Source organism: Alosa alosa, chromosome 19 (assembly GCF_017589495.1).
Source record: "Alosa alosa isolate M-15738 ecotype Scorff River chromosome 19, AALO_Geno_1.1, whole genome shotgun sequence".
Classification (NCBI taxonomy): domain Eukaryota; kingdom Metazoa; phylum Chordata; class Actinopteri; order Clupeiformes; family Clupeidae; genus Alosa; species Alosa alosa.
In genome coordinates, this window is record NC_063207.1 from 28,177,650 (window position 1) to 28,196,710 (window position 19,061).

General features: G+C 40.2%; 1 protein-coding gene across 1 annotated transcript; it reads right to left on the reverse strand.

Annotated features, from left to right (window-relative positions):
- Positions 1–342: 342 nt before the first annotated feature.
- Positions 343–18,884, reverse strand: LOC125284122 (epithelial cell-transforming sequence 2 oncogene-like). Its single transcript, XM_048227901.1, has 21 exons — positions 18,362–18,884; positions 18,164–18,276; positions 17,812–17,974; positions 17,442–17,694; positions 15,111–15,238; positions 13,109–13,209; positions 12,895–12,985; positions 12,570–12,738; positions 10,164–10,292; positions 9,841–9,933; positions 9,323–9,499; positions 8,667–8,770; positions 7,504–7,638; positions 7,165–7,370; positions 6,504–6,651; positions 6,206–6,279; positions 4,781–4,937; positions 4,410–4,475; positions 3,916–4,004; positions 3,437–3,609; positions 343–887 (listed from the first exon to the last, which is right to left on the reverse strand). The coding sequence occupies exons 1-21, from the start codon at positions 18,530–18,532 to the stop codon at positions 757–759; spliced, it is 2,871 nt and encodes a 956-aa protein (XP_048083858.1). The 5' UTR covers positions 18,533–18,884; the 3' UTR covers positions 343–756.
- Between the last annotated feature and the right edge of the window lie 177 nt (positions 18,885–19,061).

Sequence of the window (19,061 nt, forward strand, 5' to 3'; positions counted from 1 at the left end):
TGGGAATGTCTTCTATGTCATTAGTTAAAATAAATGTAAAAAAAACAACTCGAATGAAATCATTCTTGGATCATAGAAGAGGTACTGTAAATGTCTTGCAATTTTATTAATTTCTATGATTTTGGTAGCACTACTCAAACTAAGCCCACAAGCTATCAAACATGACATAAGCTAAAAGGACATATCCAGGTAAACGTTTGCCAATGGGTTGCATAGCCTACTCAAATGTCAGTAAACCAAGTAGGCCTTAATTAACTTACTTTCATAGCCTAGGTAGGTTAGCAACACCAGGTTGGATCATTAACGTTAGCCTTCTATTTATTGTCATCAAAACTGCGAGGAACGAACAAGTTAGGGCAGTCTTTGGTGTCATATGCAGAAGGTGCAGAAGTAAGTGTGCCATCTGGCTCAATATTCTGCGCGAGGGACTGTTGTGGTAGGTGAAATTTCACGGTGAAACCATGATGATTGGTCAAATTTGCGAAAAAGTTGCGGTGTTTGGACAAAATTGCGAGTGCCTTGGTAAGTGACGAAAACAATCGTCTTCGTGAACAGCTGTGCATAGGCTACTTTGTAAAAGAGATAATACGCTCATCCCTTTACATAACGCAAGGGGTAATTAATGTAATTATAGTTCGCCTTTTATTTGTGGATTTATTTAATGTAGCCTAGACTATTTAGTGTTATTATTCAAGGCAAGGGCTTTATCTGTAGCCATCCACACAATGAACTAAGCAGTCCAGCACTACCACTGTCCTAGCGCTCCTTTAGGGCAGCACTGATGGCACTCTTCAAGGCAGACAGCCACGTGAGCTTGTTGTCCTCTTTCTCAGTTGCACAGATCCACTGACGCTTTGGGCCCTCCAGCACAAACGCGTTCTGAACATCTATGGAAGGAACACCAGAACGGAGTCAATGTATTTCAGCAGACTGAATGCAAAACATATTTGGTAGTAGCACCACATACAATAAAGATTGCAACACATGCAGTTTCATGTCAGCAGAAGAACAAACCAAAAGGACAGATGAAAAAGAACATGTACTATTGCCTGTACTGTACCAAGCACACAGACAGCTAGTTTGGCTCCATTTGCCAACCTGATCTACCTGCAGTTACACTGAAGAGTCAGAATTGATCAGATGTTCAAAAAATGATTAATATAACAATCGTTACCAGTGATAACAACGAATCACGCAAACGTCTCCAATTAGGCCTCTTTCTCATAAAATTCGTTACAAGAATGACCGTCATGGTGTAGCATTCCACCATGCGTAAAGGCATTAGAAAACTATGCAGCTCGTCATTCCGCGTTACCCTAAAGTAGCTAGAAAGTGGCTAGAGAACCATAGATTATACAACTGCCTGTATCCGAATCTAGCAGGCATCTTCATGGCCCACTGTTCCAATTCCTTCGTTTGTGTTTTGCAGAAGGCAGGTAGGCTAATCCAGTGGTCAAAATGAAACGATAACCATGTGTGAGTTATACGAGTGATTTTTATCGAGGGAGCTCCAATATAAGTGATAGACTATATAACCATAAGTAATGACCCAACGGTGAACCTGCGCACGAAACAACTTTAGGAAAAACTTTCGATTGGTGCAGCTACTTTCATCCAAACAAAAACTTTTCAAAGACAGCAATGACTGGCAATTGCCTGCCCAATGTTCTTTCTGTTATTTTTTTTGTTTTGTTTTATTGACTATGCACCTCTGCATTTTAATCATTTGCAATGACGTTGATATGATTCCCCTCAAATTGAGCTAATAATAAATAATAATAATAATAATAATAATATGTTTATTTTATATAGCGCCTTTCTCAAACCCAAGGTCGCTTTACATAGTAGGGAGGCAAGGAAACACAACAACAAACAAACAAAACAGTACAGCAAAGGCAGGTTATCTGTATGGAGCTACTGTATGTGTTGGGTGTGGAGGAGAAGTGATCATTAAACAGAAAGGTCTTGAGATGTGCTTTGAATAAAGAATGAGAAGGACAGGCACGAAGATGTTGGGGGAGGGAGTTCCAGAGTTTGGGGGCCAAGGCACTGAAGGACCTGCCACCCAGGGTGGGGAGTCTAGAGCGGGATAGCCAAGAGGTTTTGGTCAGAGGATCTGAGCGGGAAGGAGTGTAAGGGGTCAGGAGGTCGTGGATGTACTGTAGTGGGGAGCAAGGTTGTGAAGGGCTTTGAAGGTGAGTAGTAGTACTTTGTATTTGATCCAGGACGGAACTGGTAGCCATTGGAGTTGATGGAGAATGGGGGTGATGTGTGCTGATTGTCTGGTATGGGTGAGGAGCTTGGCTGTGCCAGAAACACCAATAGCAGACAGACAGGAGATTAGAACATTGTGGATGATGATATCGAAAGCAGCACTAAGGGGTCAAGGAGGATGAGAGCTACACTGCCCACAGCATGTTGAATGCGTGGGAATCCTGCATGTGCTATTGTTATTGCCATGGTTTACGTGTGGTATTGAATGAAGCCATGCCGCATGTGAGATTAGATTACGCTAGATTACCTAGGCTACTCTACATTTTGGTTTCTTGGTTTCTCTGTTTATTGTATGATACAACGAAATGAAAAGCGACAGACGATATTCATAGACTTTGGTGGAAAAGTGTAGTTTGGGTGAAGACATTACATTTTGAAGCTAATCAAAGTCATTTAATTGTTTTTTTCTGCTGGTAGCAGTGATTCCCACACCTTGGTTAAGATCAAATTCAAGGACCTTTGAAGGACTTTCCAGGCCCAATATCCTCAAATTCAACGACCTCATGTGTCGATAAATTTCAAGCGCGGGCATGGTTAAATCATGTTACCTTCAACAGACCAAGGATACCTTGTCGCAGTTTTCTTTTATTTTTGGTCATATGACAGATGGTAGGCCTATTCTATTTTTCATGTTTGTATTTTGCATAAAAATGAGCTGAAATAAATTTTTCTAAACAAGTTAAACTCGTTACCATGAACCTATTGGTTTATTCATCAATATGTTAAATGAAATATTTGGGCAACAAACACTACACGCGGGTAACACGCAGAAATCACGCTGGCCGTGTAGTTCTAACCAACGTAAATCAGGCATACGCATAGGATATAGACAGAAGTGGTGGTGAAATAATGGAAACATGTTAATAAGCGTATGGAATTTTTTCCTCAAAAAGAAATTCAAGGACTTTCAAGGACCTCTATTTATTTTATGTCTGTTTTCAAAAACTTTCAAGGGCCTTGATTTCCAGATTCACAAACTTTCAAGGATTTCAAGGACCCGTGGGAACCCTGTGGTAATTTGGCCTTGGCCTTACACACCGATGTATGTGGAGGTGCGAGTGGGACAGTTTTTGCAATGATGCCATTAAAATAGCGTACCCCCACTTTAAAAATCCCCACTACACCACTGCAGAGATATTGAGAAGTCATATAGTACACTTACATTTGGTGTCAGCTATGTCTCTGAGGACAAGACTATGGAGCGCCACAGAGGCCAAAAAGGTATGGGATGTCCTGAGAGCATGGCTGTATGGCTGGTAGGAAACGTGCCTCTCACTTAGCACCAGAGCGTCATTAAAAAGGAACAGTCCCAAGTCTCTGACCTGCTCGTACATCCTGACAAGAAGCACCATAGAGTAAAGAGAAAGGAATTAATAACAACAAACAAGTTGTCTATGATTCTTTGATGAAGTCATATGATTTCCTATCTTATTACAATGAAGATGTAATTGGCCAGTATGTGTGCGTCATGTACAACACATATCATCAAAATGATTGTTGTGCTGATCTGTAACAACTTCGGTATTATCTTAGGGGCTTGGTTAGTAATGCAATTAGTTTACCTTCTTTTCTTCTCATTCTCATTCATTTGATGATCGAACGTATTACAAATATTACATTTTGTTTCTGGCTTCGTCTTACCTGAGGGAGGCAATGATGTCCTCATTTGAGCACTTCAATAATGCCACATCTTGTGTTGTGATTAAATATCTGTCCCCCTCTTTTAAATTCTGAAATTACAAGTTTTGTATTAATTCCCACCATATTTAATAGAAACTGCAGAACTGTATATTGTTTTGCTTAATTGCAAGACCGAATACAGAAAAATAATCTTTGTATCTCAATTATGTTTGATCGGAATTTGATTCAAATGAATTGCACAGCCCTAGTGCACACTGAAGCAATGCTGTGCCAAACCTACCCCTGAACTGTCACAATATAACACACTTTGTTGTGGCAATAACAGGCTTATCTAAATATCTCTGTAACTTCCCTTGACACTTTATGTGTGTGGTCTATCTCTGCAACCCTGAGCATGACTCATACATCTTTGCTGAGTCTCTTCCTGTTAAGCTCTGTCAAAAATGGCGGCTGTCATGAATAATGTAGGTGTTTGACTTTGGGGAATATGTTACAGGGCAGCTCTGAATCATCCGCTGGGTCTCCTGCATTCGCACGTCACTGTCCACACTCCTCTTCAACTGAAACCAGATCATGGGGAACATGTGAAGGGAATTGGGCACGTTTTAGATGAGGAAGAGGAAGACAGAAATGAGATAACTGAATCAATACCTCACACTGTGATAAATTATTATATGTGCAGCATTTTCTTGAGGAAAGGACATTGGCAGGCATATTTCAGCATCTTGATTATGCAAACAAGCAAATGTACACACAGCTGTTAAAATAACTAATAATAAAAAATAATAATATAATAAAAAATATAACCACTGTCTTTATCATGCCATTTAAGAATTACACCAAAATGGTTGTGTAGGTGGTGCACCTTGCGTAAGAAGGACCTGTAGCTGGACATCGTGATCAGGGAAGACGTTAGGTGACCGTGCTCTTTGTGTTCAGGAGGGGAGTGCACAGAAAGGGCCTGCAGTAGAGTCACATACTCCTCAACACGAGCAGACGGAGCTAGCAGCAGCTCCTGGAGACTGCATGGTGAGGAACATTGGAAAACAAAAAGGAGGGAGATTAAACATACAGTGCATTACTTTAAGCTACACTAATGCTTCCAGGAACATCAAATAGAGCACTTAAGAAGAACCTCAATTCTGTGTCACCCATGGTCACAGAACTGAGTTTCTTCTTAAGAACTCTGCCTTGAAAGCCTGGCAAGACATAAATGGTGTTTTGTGGGTACAATTTGAGTTCCAGCACAAGTGTGCACTGGACACTTCTGACTGTAGTTTGATTAGGGGCTAGTTTGTGCTGTTCCGTAAAGTATGAGGAAAGCCTCTGATCTTGTGCCATGAAAATGGCACAGCCAAATGCGTCAGCCAAATGGAATGTGTCAGCCAAATGTAATGTAATGTAATGTAATCTTGCTTTTGAAAGACCATGATCAAATCATCAAGTGCCGATGTTCAAGTTGCCCCAAAAAAGGCAGATTTATTGCTTCAGCAAACTACACATTCGTTTTCAAATGCACCCCAACGTAGCTGCAAATGGGATTCTTGATGGTTATAGTGAATTATAAATGGCTTATATGTTAAAGTTATACTATGCAGATTTAGGTATTTTTGGCGAGTGTAGAGCTCCCTCTTGAGTCGTGATGTATTTATATGTTACTCTGCTATTGTAAATAGCAAACCTCTTGCGACTTAGCCCCCCTGTACACAATGCAAATGCTTTTGTTGTGGAGGTGAAGAATTAAGAACAGGCAAAAACTCTCTCCAAAGAGCTTTAAACTGACAAGGTAATGTTTCACGATTCTCATGAGATTTGGCGGGGCGCCTCTCTTGGAAGTCGCATGGCTGGTTTTCTCGGTAGGGACTATAGCTATGCTAGGTGAAGGATTCACCTATTACAAGTTTGTTTACCATCAAATTAGCTTCGTAAAGGTGAACATCTTGTATAGTGTGCCTTTAATTTAGGAATTGTTATCATAATGTGCCATTAAAACACAAGAGTGATGGTTGTAGAAAATGTAACTTTTATTCATTCATCTGATCATCCGATCATTTAGCCTACAACAAAATGATTCAAAACTTTTTAATGATACAGTACTAAAAACAGCGGAGTAGTTAAGTAACATGGGATTCTTCTTTTAGTAAATTAAGAACTACAATAGAAGTTGTCAGACCACTGCAAGCCACCATCTGATGATCCCAAGAATTTAACAAATGTTTTGTGTAAGTTGAATCCTGTAGCATTAATAAGCAACTAAAAAATGTCTCACATGGATTAATATGATCCGTACCTCAGCATGAATGTGTTGGGTGTTCTATCGTGTCTTTTCAAAAATGATCGAAATGCAGGTAGTATTTCTTTGCACTGTAAGTAAACAGCAACATCAACAAACATTAACACGTTCAGTATTTTTGTGTCATGTTTTGCACACCGTTTGCTTGGCAATATGATTAAGTCAACATGATAAGTGATAGTGAATGGCATCTGATATCCATCACTCATTATACACATCATCCCTCACTTACCACAGACTGCATTGTTACGAAAACATCACATTTTTAGTTCGCCAACATGTGCCAGCACGTTACCTTGTCTATGGTTTTGAGGATAGTCGGATAGTTATTGAAGAAATTGGTGTAGACCCACAGCTTGGTGCAGAGCTTTTTGAATATGTCACCAACACACTGCTGTGGATTCCATTCCTCTAGACGCTCAGTCAGGTCCCTGAGAAAGACACTTCACAGAAGACACTGTTATGAAAAGGGGGGTTTAGGTTCTTGAATTTCCCCTTGGGGATCAATAATGTATCTATCTGTACTATTTTTTCCAATATTCTATACTTTTGTCCAATATTCTTCTTGTCACAGTACTGACACATAATTTACATAAGTACTGTTTATCATTCAAAACTGGAATTTGACAGTGTTGTTGGAAACTACAACACTGGCTATAACTAGAATATACCCGCAGTACAGAGTTCAACTGCATCAAGCTGCTGACTTTTTAAAACCCAACCAAAGAAATTTCACACCCTACTTAACTGTACTCTACTCTACTTAACTGTACTCTACTACTCTACTCTACTTCATTTGACATCAGTCCTCTTTGTGCCTTGAGACACGTGGCTTCCACAGAAGGCTTCCACTTAGTGTCTATTTTTTCCAGATTGCCAGCCAGCATGTACCTTTTCTTTTTCTTTTCTTCTTCTACTTTCAGGACATAACTCTCCAAAAAAGACCAAACCCTTACCTGTTGACCTCCAGTATATCGAGGACAGGAGCGAAGACCATGAGAATGTTGGCAGAGCTGAGGAGGGCCCGGTTGGAGTCCAGGGCCGCCCTGAGAGGGGTGTAGTACTCTCTTCTCACACTCTGGAGGCGCTGGATGTATCGGCTCTCACTCCACTTCAGCTCTCTGACCACTGCCCAGCGCCTGTCCGCCTCACTGACAATGTCCTGCGGGGGAGATGGAGGGGGAGAGGTGAGGACGGGACAGGCATGCCGAGAAGAGACGATGGAGGAGGAGAGGATGAAGCAGAAGGAGAAGAAGAAAGAAATATTATACACAGTGTAGGACATGACCACGGACCTGTGGCAGCTCAGTGAGTGGACTGAGGACTCCTTTATTTGTGCTCTTGGTCTGGCCCACCGTGTCAGACTCCATGCCAGCAGTGCCCTCGGATCTTCTCTGCAAGAACCTCCCCAGAAATTCCACAGGCCTCTCCTGCACCACCACACATTTAGGAAGTTGATGGACAACCACTCACATGACCATGGCTTCACATCAGCCCCCCCTTAACTAACATCAGTAAATCTGTTGGATAACATAATCAAGATTTAGGGCCCTATTCTGATGCTCAGAAATGCAGCGCAAAAGCGTATTCTTATCACGACGCAAAGCATATTCCTATCTCAAATTTTTCGCCATGCGCTTCTCTTTTATTAAACAATGCACCCAGGGGTGTGGCAATTAACAACAACAATAAAATGTTTTTGATGGTAACCTATTGTCAGTCAATAGTGAAAGTAAAGTGTTTTGTCGTTGACTACGGTGAAGGTAGTTTCACTTTGCCTATGAGTTCAAATATTGACGAGTGCAGATGTCACAAACAGGTTTTAGTTAAACATGGTTTAGTGGAATACCTGTTTCATACGGTCTCACGTGCAAGCAGATTCCTTCAAATGTGCCGCTGACTATCAAAATACCGATGCGCTGTTTGAAGTTGCGCTGCTTGATGACAGATGTCATTTTCATTGGTTTAAAGGATGTTACACCCAAAACACACCCATGACTGATTAAGAAACATAAGAACCACCTTTTTGCATTAACCCGCCCGACGTTTGATAACAAAACCACCCTGAATGTGGACTGAACAAACCCCTAAATGTATTTTAGCTATACACCAGATGACCATGCGTTTTAGATCACCAAGATAGGGCCCATTAACTTCAGGATTAGTAAACATCAATAGATATTACTGTAAGTGCCGTCTTCAGTGTTTTATCCATGTTAAATACTTTATAATAAGGTAATGGTCAGTAAGTGTAAATAAAGCTATACTGATTTGTAATGGGTGAGAACACATGTAGAGTGTACAGTAATATTATTGTTATGATTATGGTTATGGTATTTGGCAGACACATTTGTCCAAAGCAACAGTATATGAACACTACTTACACTAACATTACTTAAAAATAATAGTTTTAAAATGGAAAATAATAGTAAAAGATAATAGTTTCAAATGATCTCACAGGTCTTTCTACACACAGTGCCATCAGGGCTTCAGTCAACGCTGCTGTGACCTCAGACTTGACAAGGGTGTCTGGTAGGTTCACTCTGTCACACAGAAACTGACCTGAAGAGATAATATGAGAGACAGAATCATAGGATTTATTTTAAAAGTGACTATTGAACCAGATCTTTTGAAACTCATGAACCCACATTGAACAACACATTAAATGAACCTGCTCAAAGCAACATGAAGCAAACAAGGGCTGTGTAAACATTGTCGTATCAATGATATACATTGCAGTATCTTTGACAGACTAGCAAAGTTATCCATACCAAAAGGAATGTCTCAAGCAGTTGGTATAAAACATGATTTAAAACACTTCAATAACTTAAAAAATGGGTGCTGAATCTTCCATGAAGTGAACATTAAAAAATTATAAGACAGCACTTCAAAAAGACTTTTTAATCGCCACACAGATTTTTAAGGCCAGGCACCCTTCTACTGGTACTGATGGTAAAATAGTGTTGTCCTACTCATTGTTATCCCCATTGTGTCCAGGGAAGTTCATTTAAAAATAATCCTTCAAAAGTCTTTGAATATGCCCAATTTAAGATAAGTGCGCCATTGTTCAAGTTCATCAAGGCATCCCAGATCTTCACCCAGAGAGAGACTCACCCAGCATGCGGCCCTGTGTCTCTCTACTCAGCCTGTGGAGCTGTGGCCCCATGTGCTCCCTGAGGCCCCCAAGGGCCTCCTCCAGCCACTCGGCCTGCCAGCACCAGCTCAGCAGGGGCCCCTCACTGAAATACGTCAGCGGAGGGAACTGGCCTGCCCCCCACCACTCACTGAGGACTGGAGATGGAGAGAATAAGGGTGATGTGGGTAAATCCATTTCTCATTCACATAGAATGGTCTATAGATTGAGCATACACTACAATCTTTCAGATTCTTTAATCCAACAATTTAACTCTAATAGAAAAGAATACTAGTCTAATCTGGTAGAGTGAGATATAGTGCATACTCTGAGTTCTGACCGAGTTTGCCTGAACTAAATATTGTAGAAAACTTTAAATATTTTACTCTTCTGAATAAACCAATGTTATGTTCTAATGTGTATTGGACAGCCACCAGGATGTAAAAGTGCAGTAGTAATTTGTTGGCGTTTCAGGACTTAACAGCCAGTGGGGACTTACTGAGCTGGTAGGAGCCAGTGCAGATGCCAGAGGGGACCCTAATGTCCAGCCCAGTTAGAGAGGCCAGCTTCCTCACCAGGTTGGCTCCCGAGGCTTTCCGTAGGTTGAGGAATAGACCAGAGAGTGTTATTAAGTCACCCCATACGCGAGGTTTAACACATTGACATTCAGAAAGATTAGTATAGTATCTTAGCCACATACTACAGCCATACAACTGCCGGTTAGAGGGTTCTTACATGCAGAATTCAAACCGTCCAATGTCATATAAAATAATGTTCTCTCGATGAGGGATTGGATTAATCAAAAAACATATTTTGACTCACTGGAGGCTGCCAGAGGTAGGAATATATCCATGCTTCCCCCCTCAGTCTGGGGAATAATCCAACCTGATATATTTTCCCAGAATTCCCTCACCTTGGGGTTAAGGACTGTGCTCTCACTAACCGTCAGTCCTGTAAATACATTTGACAGACATCCACCTTCATCAATTTTTGTAAAGATCACAGACCAGGCACTAGCAACACAGCAAAGTCATATGACTAGTGCAGAGCCCATACAAAGGATGGCCATGTGTAGGGAATTTTCCAGTAATTAGAATAACACTTTAGCTGTTAAATGTCTACTGGGGTGGTTGTTGTCTATTTGTCTACAGTACACTTTAAAGAAATGTAAACATTACAAGGATGATCTCAGTTCAGGGTTCCCACACCTTGGTTAAGATCAAGTTCAAGGACCTTTCAAGGACTTTCCAGGCCCAATATCCTCAAATTCAAGGACCTAATGTGTTGATAAATTTTAAGCGCGGGCATGGTCTTGGGCACGGACATGGGCTTGGTCAACAGACCAAGGATACCTTGTCTCAGTTTTCTTTTATTTGACAGATGGTAGGCCTATTCTATTTTTCATGTTTGTATTTTGCATAAAAATGAGCTGAAATAAACTTTTTAACTGAAAAGTTAAACTCGTTACCATGAACCTGTTGGTTTATTCATCAATATGTTAAATTAAATATTTGGACAACAAACACTACATGCGGGAAACATGCAGAAATCACACTGGCCGTGTAGTTCTAACCAACGTAAATCAGGCATAGGCCCTACGCATAGGATATCGACAGAAGTGGTGGCGAAATAATGGAAACATGTTAATTAGCAGACGGAATTGTATGGATTTTTTTCCTCAAAAAGAAATTCAACGACTTTCAAGGACCTCCATTGATTTATGTCTGTTTTCAAAAACTTTCAGATTCGCAAACTTTCAAGGATTTCAAAGACCCGTGAGAACCCTGTATTTTGTTTTTCTCTTAGCTGTGACCTCCACAGCTCCTCCTCTTGTCCATGACCTTTGAGGTCAACTGTCTTAGGGAGTCTGGAGTAATAACAGCCTTCTTATAATTAACTTTTTTATCATGACAGTTCTTTTTTACTTTTATTTTCAAGAATTCCCTGTCCTATAAATATCGGTAAGACTTTGTCTACGAAAGACTTGTTGTTCTAATGCTTGCCTAGGATGCTTGTGTGTTTGCAACCTGTCTCCGGCGTCGTGGATAAAGCTTTGTGATTGAGGGTGCAGTGTTGTGCCTGAGCGCGTTCATTGAACTAAAGTTCATGAACTCGTTCATATTTTGGGCGAACGTGAACTGAACGTACTGTTTTACTGCCTGATAAACTTTACTGTGAACTCGTTCATTCTGGTGTCTGTGAACTGCACACTCTCTCAGTTTAACTTCCTTCAATAGGGTGCCAGACAAAAGCTATTAATTAGTCTTAATTACTAAGATCTCCAGATCAGTGATTTAGGCCTCTCTGATCCGCCATTTACAATTCACAAAAGCTGGTATTGTGTTTCCTGGATCCTTACATTCAGGCATTCAAAGGAAATGTAATTAAATGGTATATTCTTTCTGCCTCCCAGATGCTTGCATGAGGGAACCATCCCAAAACAATGGTACCCATATAGTTGCTGTTGCTTTGAGAAGTATTTCTCATGCAAGCTTCATGCAACCATGCAAAAACAATGAAACTAATGTAATTAAATGTTACATTAGTAACATTTGTTAACAATCTTAGCACTTTAAACATTGACAGCTTTGAAGTGCATGTATAATAATATAGCATACCAATAATAATTGTGATATCATAATGATAATTTGATGGGGGGTGAGTTCATAGGTAGGCCCTATGACCCCAAAGTATGCCTTGACTGGGCCTCAGGTCAAAGAAGTTTGAGAAAGGCGTCGAATGATCATTTAAATGAGTTTGATAACAAGGTTGGTGAGGATGGGGGAAATCTTATATTTCTATGCAAACTTTGCTCGCCGGCTTTCAAAAGGAAAATCTGCACTTCAGTCACATCCACAGCAAACCTGAAACGGCACATTGAACTGAAGCACCCGGCTAGCCTTCCAAGGTATGTGCAAGCCAATAAAAAATCAAAAGACAGTCAAGATAGATCCTCGACCCTAATCCCATTAACTGCGTTCTATATGGGCTCTGGTAATAATTTTGAAAAATAATAGCTCGCAACAACATATGAAAAAAAGAACTATAAACTAGTTCATTCTTTGGAACTGTGAACTTAGTTCAAAATTTTGAATATTGAACTATGAACTGAACTAGTTCATTTTAAAATTTGTGAACTGAACTTTGAACTAGTTCACATAAAAAGTGAACTTTCCCAACACTGTGAGGATCTGTGTAAATGTGTATTACTGTATGATGTAATCACACCTTGTATGATATGAATCTCCTCAGTGCTCCCATCTGTGATGAGGCCTATGCTCTGGACCCTCCGGCCCTGTGTGAGCCTCTCAGCCTGAATCAGAAGCAGCTCCAGGGTGGCAGTGCTGTGGTCATACAGCAGCGGCTCCACTGAGACATGGGCGCCAGCCAGCAGCAGCTGCAACACAACCATTGTTGAGCAAGTCACTTGCTCTTGTATTTGCAATTGCGCAAACTTGTACAAGAGCAAGAAAAGACAAAAGAGGAAGAACTACTGACTAAACATTATTCTTTAAATACAGCAACTATTTATGTCAGCATTCTTCTGGCTTACCTCATATGCAGGTACTCTGGATGAGATCAGGACCAGGTTAACACAAGTTGGACCTGTACATGTTCTGAAACTTGACAGCTTAATATGTGACCTGTGTGGAAAAAAGGATGTGTTGTTGAGCATGTGTCATATTTTGGTAGGCCACAACACCAAATCAGCATTTCATTCTTACCAAGCAATGTCTCACTTTACAGCTGCAGACAGATTAAGATACCTCATTGATGTTGTAAGTGATGTCTGCTCCATGTTGGATCTTTTGCTTGGAAAAACCACATCTTCTTTATTTTGCAGTGACAACTGTGACCGGCACTTTTCCTAGACACAGAAGAAAACAGGGATGGGCAAAAACACATCAAAATGTATTTTAAAGGGACACCAGGCAAGTCTGATGCTTTTTCTCTACGAAACTCCCCCTCGCTCGGTCTGAAGCTCTTTTCATTTTCTTTGCATCTTCTGTCAAGGGTTTTCTCTGCTTCTTCGCCGGCTCTTGCCATTATACACACGTTTGCAACAATCGTTAGCGTTTCATTAGCCTGCCTCTGTGCTGTGGATGCAGGATGTAAACTGATCTGCTTCGGTCGGCGGGTACGATACACTGATCTTGAAAGCGGGATATTCTTCCTACAGGCAGTAGGGGCGGGCGAGAGAGTCTTCATTTGCCCTGTAATGAGTCATTTAACCATATACCGACTTACGAAGATGAGTAATTAACACAAAAACGTTGCCTGGTGTCCCTTTAAAATAAAAAATTAAATTCCCTAATTTTAAGTTAAAAATAAACTACAAAATATAGAAGCCACGCCATGTATCAAAATAAAATACTGTATGTTTGTATTTTGAAAATACTAAAAACACTCTTTACAGGGAGCATGAAATCACTTTGCATATCCATAATGTCATCTGTCTATTTAATATATTCCTTCACCAATACACTGACTATTGATTCAGTGGACAGTGTTAGAGAGCAGCAGCTTTTCTCTGCCTATGAGACATGCCATAAACCTGCAAACAGTCAACAGATCAATTATGCTGACCTGTCTGTTACATCTCATAGTCTAAATACTGTATCAGAGATGCACTCAAAAAGTCACGACTAAACTTGTCAACTGGTACAAAGTGGAGACAAGTCTCTGACATTGCCAATGCATGCCCAGATTGCTTGATGTAATGCTGTTCAGGAAGGATCATGATCCTTTTGTTGGTTTTTAACTAACTGGGTACTGTGTAAGCGCTAAATGGTGATATATTGACGCCAAGAGGTAGCCTAGAAATCTAGACGCACCCTAGCGGCAGCAAATTAATTTGCTCAGCCTGTACGTCTAGTAGCAAACCATAGGGATTTCTATTGGCTGACGCCGTGGACGTCATCCAATCACAGCGCTTTATTTTGTTAGAGAGTCTTAAGGCGGGCTTAACAGGATGACGACAGTCCTGCGACGGTGAACAACAAGGAAGGTGGCTATGGCAAACGAAGAGCGGTTGTTTGAATCGGCGTTGGCGTCAACTTTGGAGGAGTTGGACTTGTGCTTTTCTTTGAAAGTTGAATAACACAATGCACTTAAGTCATTCCTTTCGAAGAAGGATGTATTTGCTAGCTGTCATCCAGCTCTTTGTTCTGATTGGTCGTAGCGCTGGCCTAATGCATGCCTAGGCAGTTTGAAAGACAATTCTCTGCCTGCCCCTTGGATTAAGCGAGGTGAATGGGTCGATTCCAGACTATATATTTCAATGATATAGGATGGCCCGCCAGGCTAGCCAAGAGGCATAAATGTGAATTTTCCATCGTGTTGCTTTAGGTGGTACATGACGCAACTTTTTATATATGTTGTATATGTTATATATGTACAGTATGTGTTATATATATGTTTTCCAATTGAATGATTCAAGTTCTCAAGAAACTTGAGGTTGGTGTGAGAGGGAGTCTATTGTATGTGTGTGTGAGCAACCTACACGTTACTCATCTTGCACCAACCAGTGAGAGGCTCCAGTGATTTATTTTTTTGCAGTTTTATGTCACATCACCAAAAGTATTGATTTTACCAAACATAGTTGGCAATATTTTTAAAACTACAAAAACACACACTAATAAAGTAAGTATTTTGATACCAACCCATTAAAATACAACTGACAAAATACTATTTTGTAATAATAATGTATTTTAACATATACACCAAATTAATATCCACTAGAACTTAAATGTGAAGTCCTTGCCTTACCCCTAAAATGACCAGAGATGAGGTTAGTCCCATTCCTGATGGTTTCTGGTGGCCATGAACACTACTGGCCTGTGATCCAGCGGTCCAGCTGTTACTTAACCAGGCTCTTCTAGATTTCACTGAGCCTCCTATTGGAGAACACAAACCTGTAGGTCAGGGGTGTCAAATATACAGCCCTGGGGGTTAGATACAGCCCGTAAACAGGCCTTATACATCGACTATGTGTAATATAATAAGAATCGATATGATATGATCAATTAATTAAACCTAACACTACAAACCATCCTCAAGTAGGAAGATGCAGAACAGGAAAAATAAGGTTTGCTGCACTGACAATTATATTTTGTTGGCCTAGCCGGGGAAATAAGTATTGAACACATTTTCTTCAGTAAGTATACTTCCAGTGAGGCTATTTGCATGAAATTTTCACCAGACATTAGTATTAACTCAGGTAGTAGTTATGTGTAATTGTGAAATGACACAGGAAAAAAGTATTGAACGTGCCTCCTGAAATGTCTTAAATACTTTGTAAGTTATTTATTAAATAATTTATTAAATCACTTGTAAATTATTTGTAATGACGGCTTCAAGACATTTGCTGTATGACGAAACTAATCAGTCGCAGTATTCAGGTGTGATTTTGGCCCATTCTTCTAAACAAGTCTTTAAATCTTGAAGATTCCAGGGGTCCCTCTTGTGAATCCTGATAATTGTCAGAACTGTTCAATTGGACTTAAGTCAGGGCCTTGATTTCCTTTCTCTGAAACCAATTGAGAGTTTCCTTTGCTGCATGCTTTGAATCATTGTCCTGCTGGAAGGTCTAGCCATGTCTCATTCTCATCATCCTGGTGGATGGCAAGATGCTCCTGGAAAAACATGACTCCATTCATCATTCCTTCAACTGTATGAAATCTGCCAGTACGATGAGATAAAAACAGTCCCACACTATGATGCCTCCACCTCCAAACCTCGCTGTTGATATGGTATTTTAGGGTTATATGCAGTGCCATTTCTCCTCCAAACATGATGTGTAGTATGACATCCAAACGTTAAATTTTGCTCTCACCTAACCAGACTACATCCTCTCAGTATTCCATAAGCTTGTCCAACTTTTAGTTAACAAACTTTAAACAAGCTTCGACATGTTTTTCTTCAGTAATGGAAGATGCAGTGATGTTCTTTCCACTTGCAGATAATGGCCCTAATGCTGCTTACTGGAAGATTCTGAAGTTTTGAAATGTATTTGTGACCAGTTCTATTGATATGTTTTGCAATAAGGTTGCGAAGGTCTTGGGAGAGCTATTTGCTTGTACCCATCATTAAATCTTTCTTGTGTGACACCTTGGTAACGAAAAACCTTTTAATAGCCCATCAATATGTACTAACCCAGCTTATATTAATTTGCACAGATAGGAGGGATAATTACTCTCTAACTACTTATAGATTTCAGCTCATTCCTTGCCTTGGTGTACTGTTTTTTCTAAACGTATTTAATACTTTTTTCGTCATTCCACTTGACTTTATTACCGTAATTTCCCAACTATTAGCCACGGTTTATACGTTGATTTTGCAAAATTTCTTCAGCTATGAGGTTAATACACGAGGCAGTTAATATGGTTTTGTTTTTTTAACTTGCATAAACCACTGTCCTGCAGCTTAAACACAATGTCGCTAATACACAGGAAATTACTGTAGACATAACTCTACTTATGGTCATAAATCTACTTACTTTATTGTTTGATTTTTTTATATGTGTGGATTACTTGAGTTAATACTAATGTCTGGTATTCATGCGAATAGCCTCAATGGAAGTATACTTTTTATGCGTTCAATGCTTATTCCCCCTCTGTATTCTCTATGCTGGTAAAAGGCTGATATGGAAGCTACATGTAGGATATTTCAGGAAAGAAAGAGCAGTATGACAGCAGTACATGCAGTACATGATAAACCTATATGCCTTGACAGCTCATAAGTGGGTGTAGTAAACTACAATCTGATACCATTCAGGACAATTATAATGACCATGATAGCCTTCGTGAAGTCTCCTTCTATAAATCTGGCCCACTGCCTAATATGAGTCTGACATCCATGCTATAGGTCTAAGTTAACCCAACAACTGTGTGATTAAAGACATTTACAGACATTCACCATAGATCTTGGTTAATGTACATGAATAGTAAATCATATAATTATCTAGTTGACCCAAAAGTAAAAGTTGGTGGATTAGATTTAGTCATTTTTCCACACTTGATGGAAATATTCACATCCAGAATCAAAACTGCATATTGGGCTCACAGGTGGACCTTATCTGGAATATACGGTAGTACATACTCTTGAATTCTGCGGCCTTTTCCCTGATGGCCTTTCGTATCATGTGCTCTCTCAGTCTCTCCTTCTTCTCCTCGGTCTCGCCAACGGTCTCGTTCAGGGTGCCATACACCTCCGCAGCCTCCCGTGGTGTCAGGTAGTCTAAGCTTGAGGCACAGTTGATGTAGTGAGTTTTCCAAGCCCCAAACTCCCTGTTGGATGGTGTGTATGGCAGGAACCAGCCCCGTCGCACACACCTGTCCGACCATAAGCAATCCTAACAGATATCAAGTATTTTGAGAATAGCAACACACTGATTATTACAAATAATAATACAGAATACTATATAAGATTGCTTTAATTTATATTACACTAACAATATTACACAATTCACCTGTTCTGCCAGAAACTTCCAGTGCCAGGACACCTGCACAGCCTTGCAGAGCTCCATGGGATTAAGAAAGGTGAAGATGTAGAGAGAGAGGCAACGAGGTAGCACTGATGTGAAATCCATGTGTTTGATTGGCACCACTTCTATCAGCCAGTCTCTAGCAAACCTGTTTACATGATTAAGAATAGCCATAATTCAACACTCATGTAACTAACTGGTTTACAACCTAATCAAATAAACAGGCAAATAGGTCTATAATTATCAAAATATTATCAAATATAACAGATAGTCAGTTCTGGTCACGCAATTAGTTGACAAACAATAGTGTGATGGTCAACGTTTTAATTGGCTTTACTTCCGCTGTGAATGGGAGCATCTCAAAAGTAGGTCATCCATAAACTGTTTCCTCTGCTGGTCAGTCCACAGGTCAAACCAGTGAAATATTAGAGTTGTTCTCTCCTGAAAGAGCTAACAAAACAGGCAACAGCATTCGCAGCTTAATACTTCCATTGGATGGCAAATCAGGGAATATAAAAGGCTGTTTCTAGCTTACCTGCTGATTTGATGATTTATTAATGATTGGTGTCCAAGCACTAAATCTGACATCCGAAACATTTTCATTCAGTAATCCGTCGATTCCGTCCATTAATGGGGGTTGGTAGTCTCTGGACCTACGATGCCAAGGACGTTGCTTGCTGCTTGAATTTAGCGACTCAAATTCCATCTAGCCAGTCAAATTGACGGCACATAGGCCTAAAGATCCAGAGGCCTCTGCAATTGCTTCGCAGAACAAACTTTGGTGATTACCTAATGCAAATCATTGCAGTGTAACACAATTTGCGACGAAAGGGTTGGCGTCGACATCAAACAAACATAAAGGAAACTACATTTGAATAGAGAGCAATTTCTGAGGTTTTCAGACAATGTTTTACCATAAACCTATGAGCGAATCACTCCTGTATTTCCCACGAGCATTCTCCACATACCTATGGTTGTACCACATTACCCAGCTAGGTTTCCTTAGAAACATAATAACAAAGGAAGCAGGCTACTGGTCCAAACAATTGCGCCTCCATGGTCGGTGTTTACTATGGGTCGGACCCAACGAAGTGGAAATGCAAGGCTCAAATAATCACATTTTTTCTATCCATCCATTGAATAATGCAGACCATCTCTTCTTATTACAGCACATGCAAATGGAACGCATGCAGAGTCTTTCGAGAGAAGTGGACACATAATAAACAAATACGTTT

Coding starts and splice junctions, on each gene's coding strand:
- LOC125284122 (XM_048227901.1), bottom strand. CDS start 18,532: ATGGAATTTGAGTCGCTAAATTCAAGCAGCAAGCAACGTCCTTGGCAT. Junction 17,695..17,811: donor GGAAGTTTCTGGCAGAACAG/GTGAATTGTGTA, acceptor GATATCTGTTAG/GATTGCTTATGGTCGGACAG. Junction 4,476..4,780: donor ACAGGTCCTTCTTACGCAAG/GTGCACCACCTA, acceptor ATCTGGTTTCAG/TTGAAGAGGAGTGTGGACAG.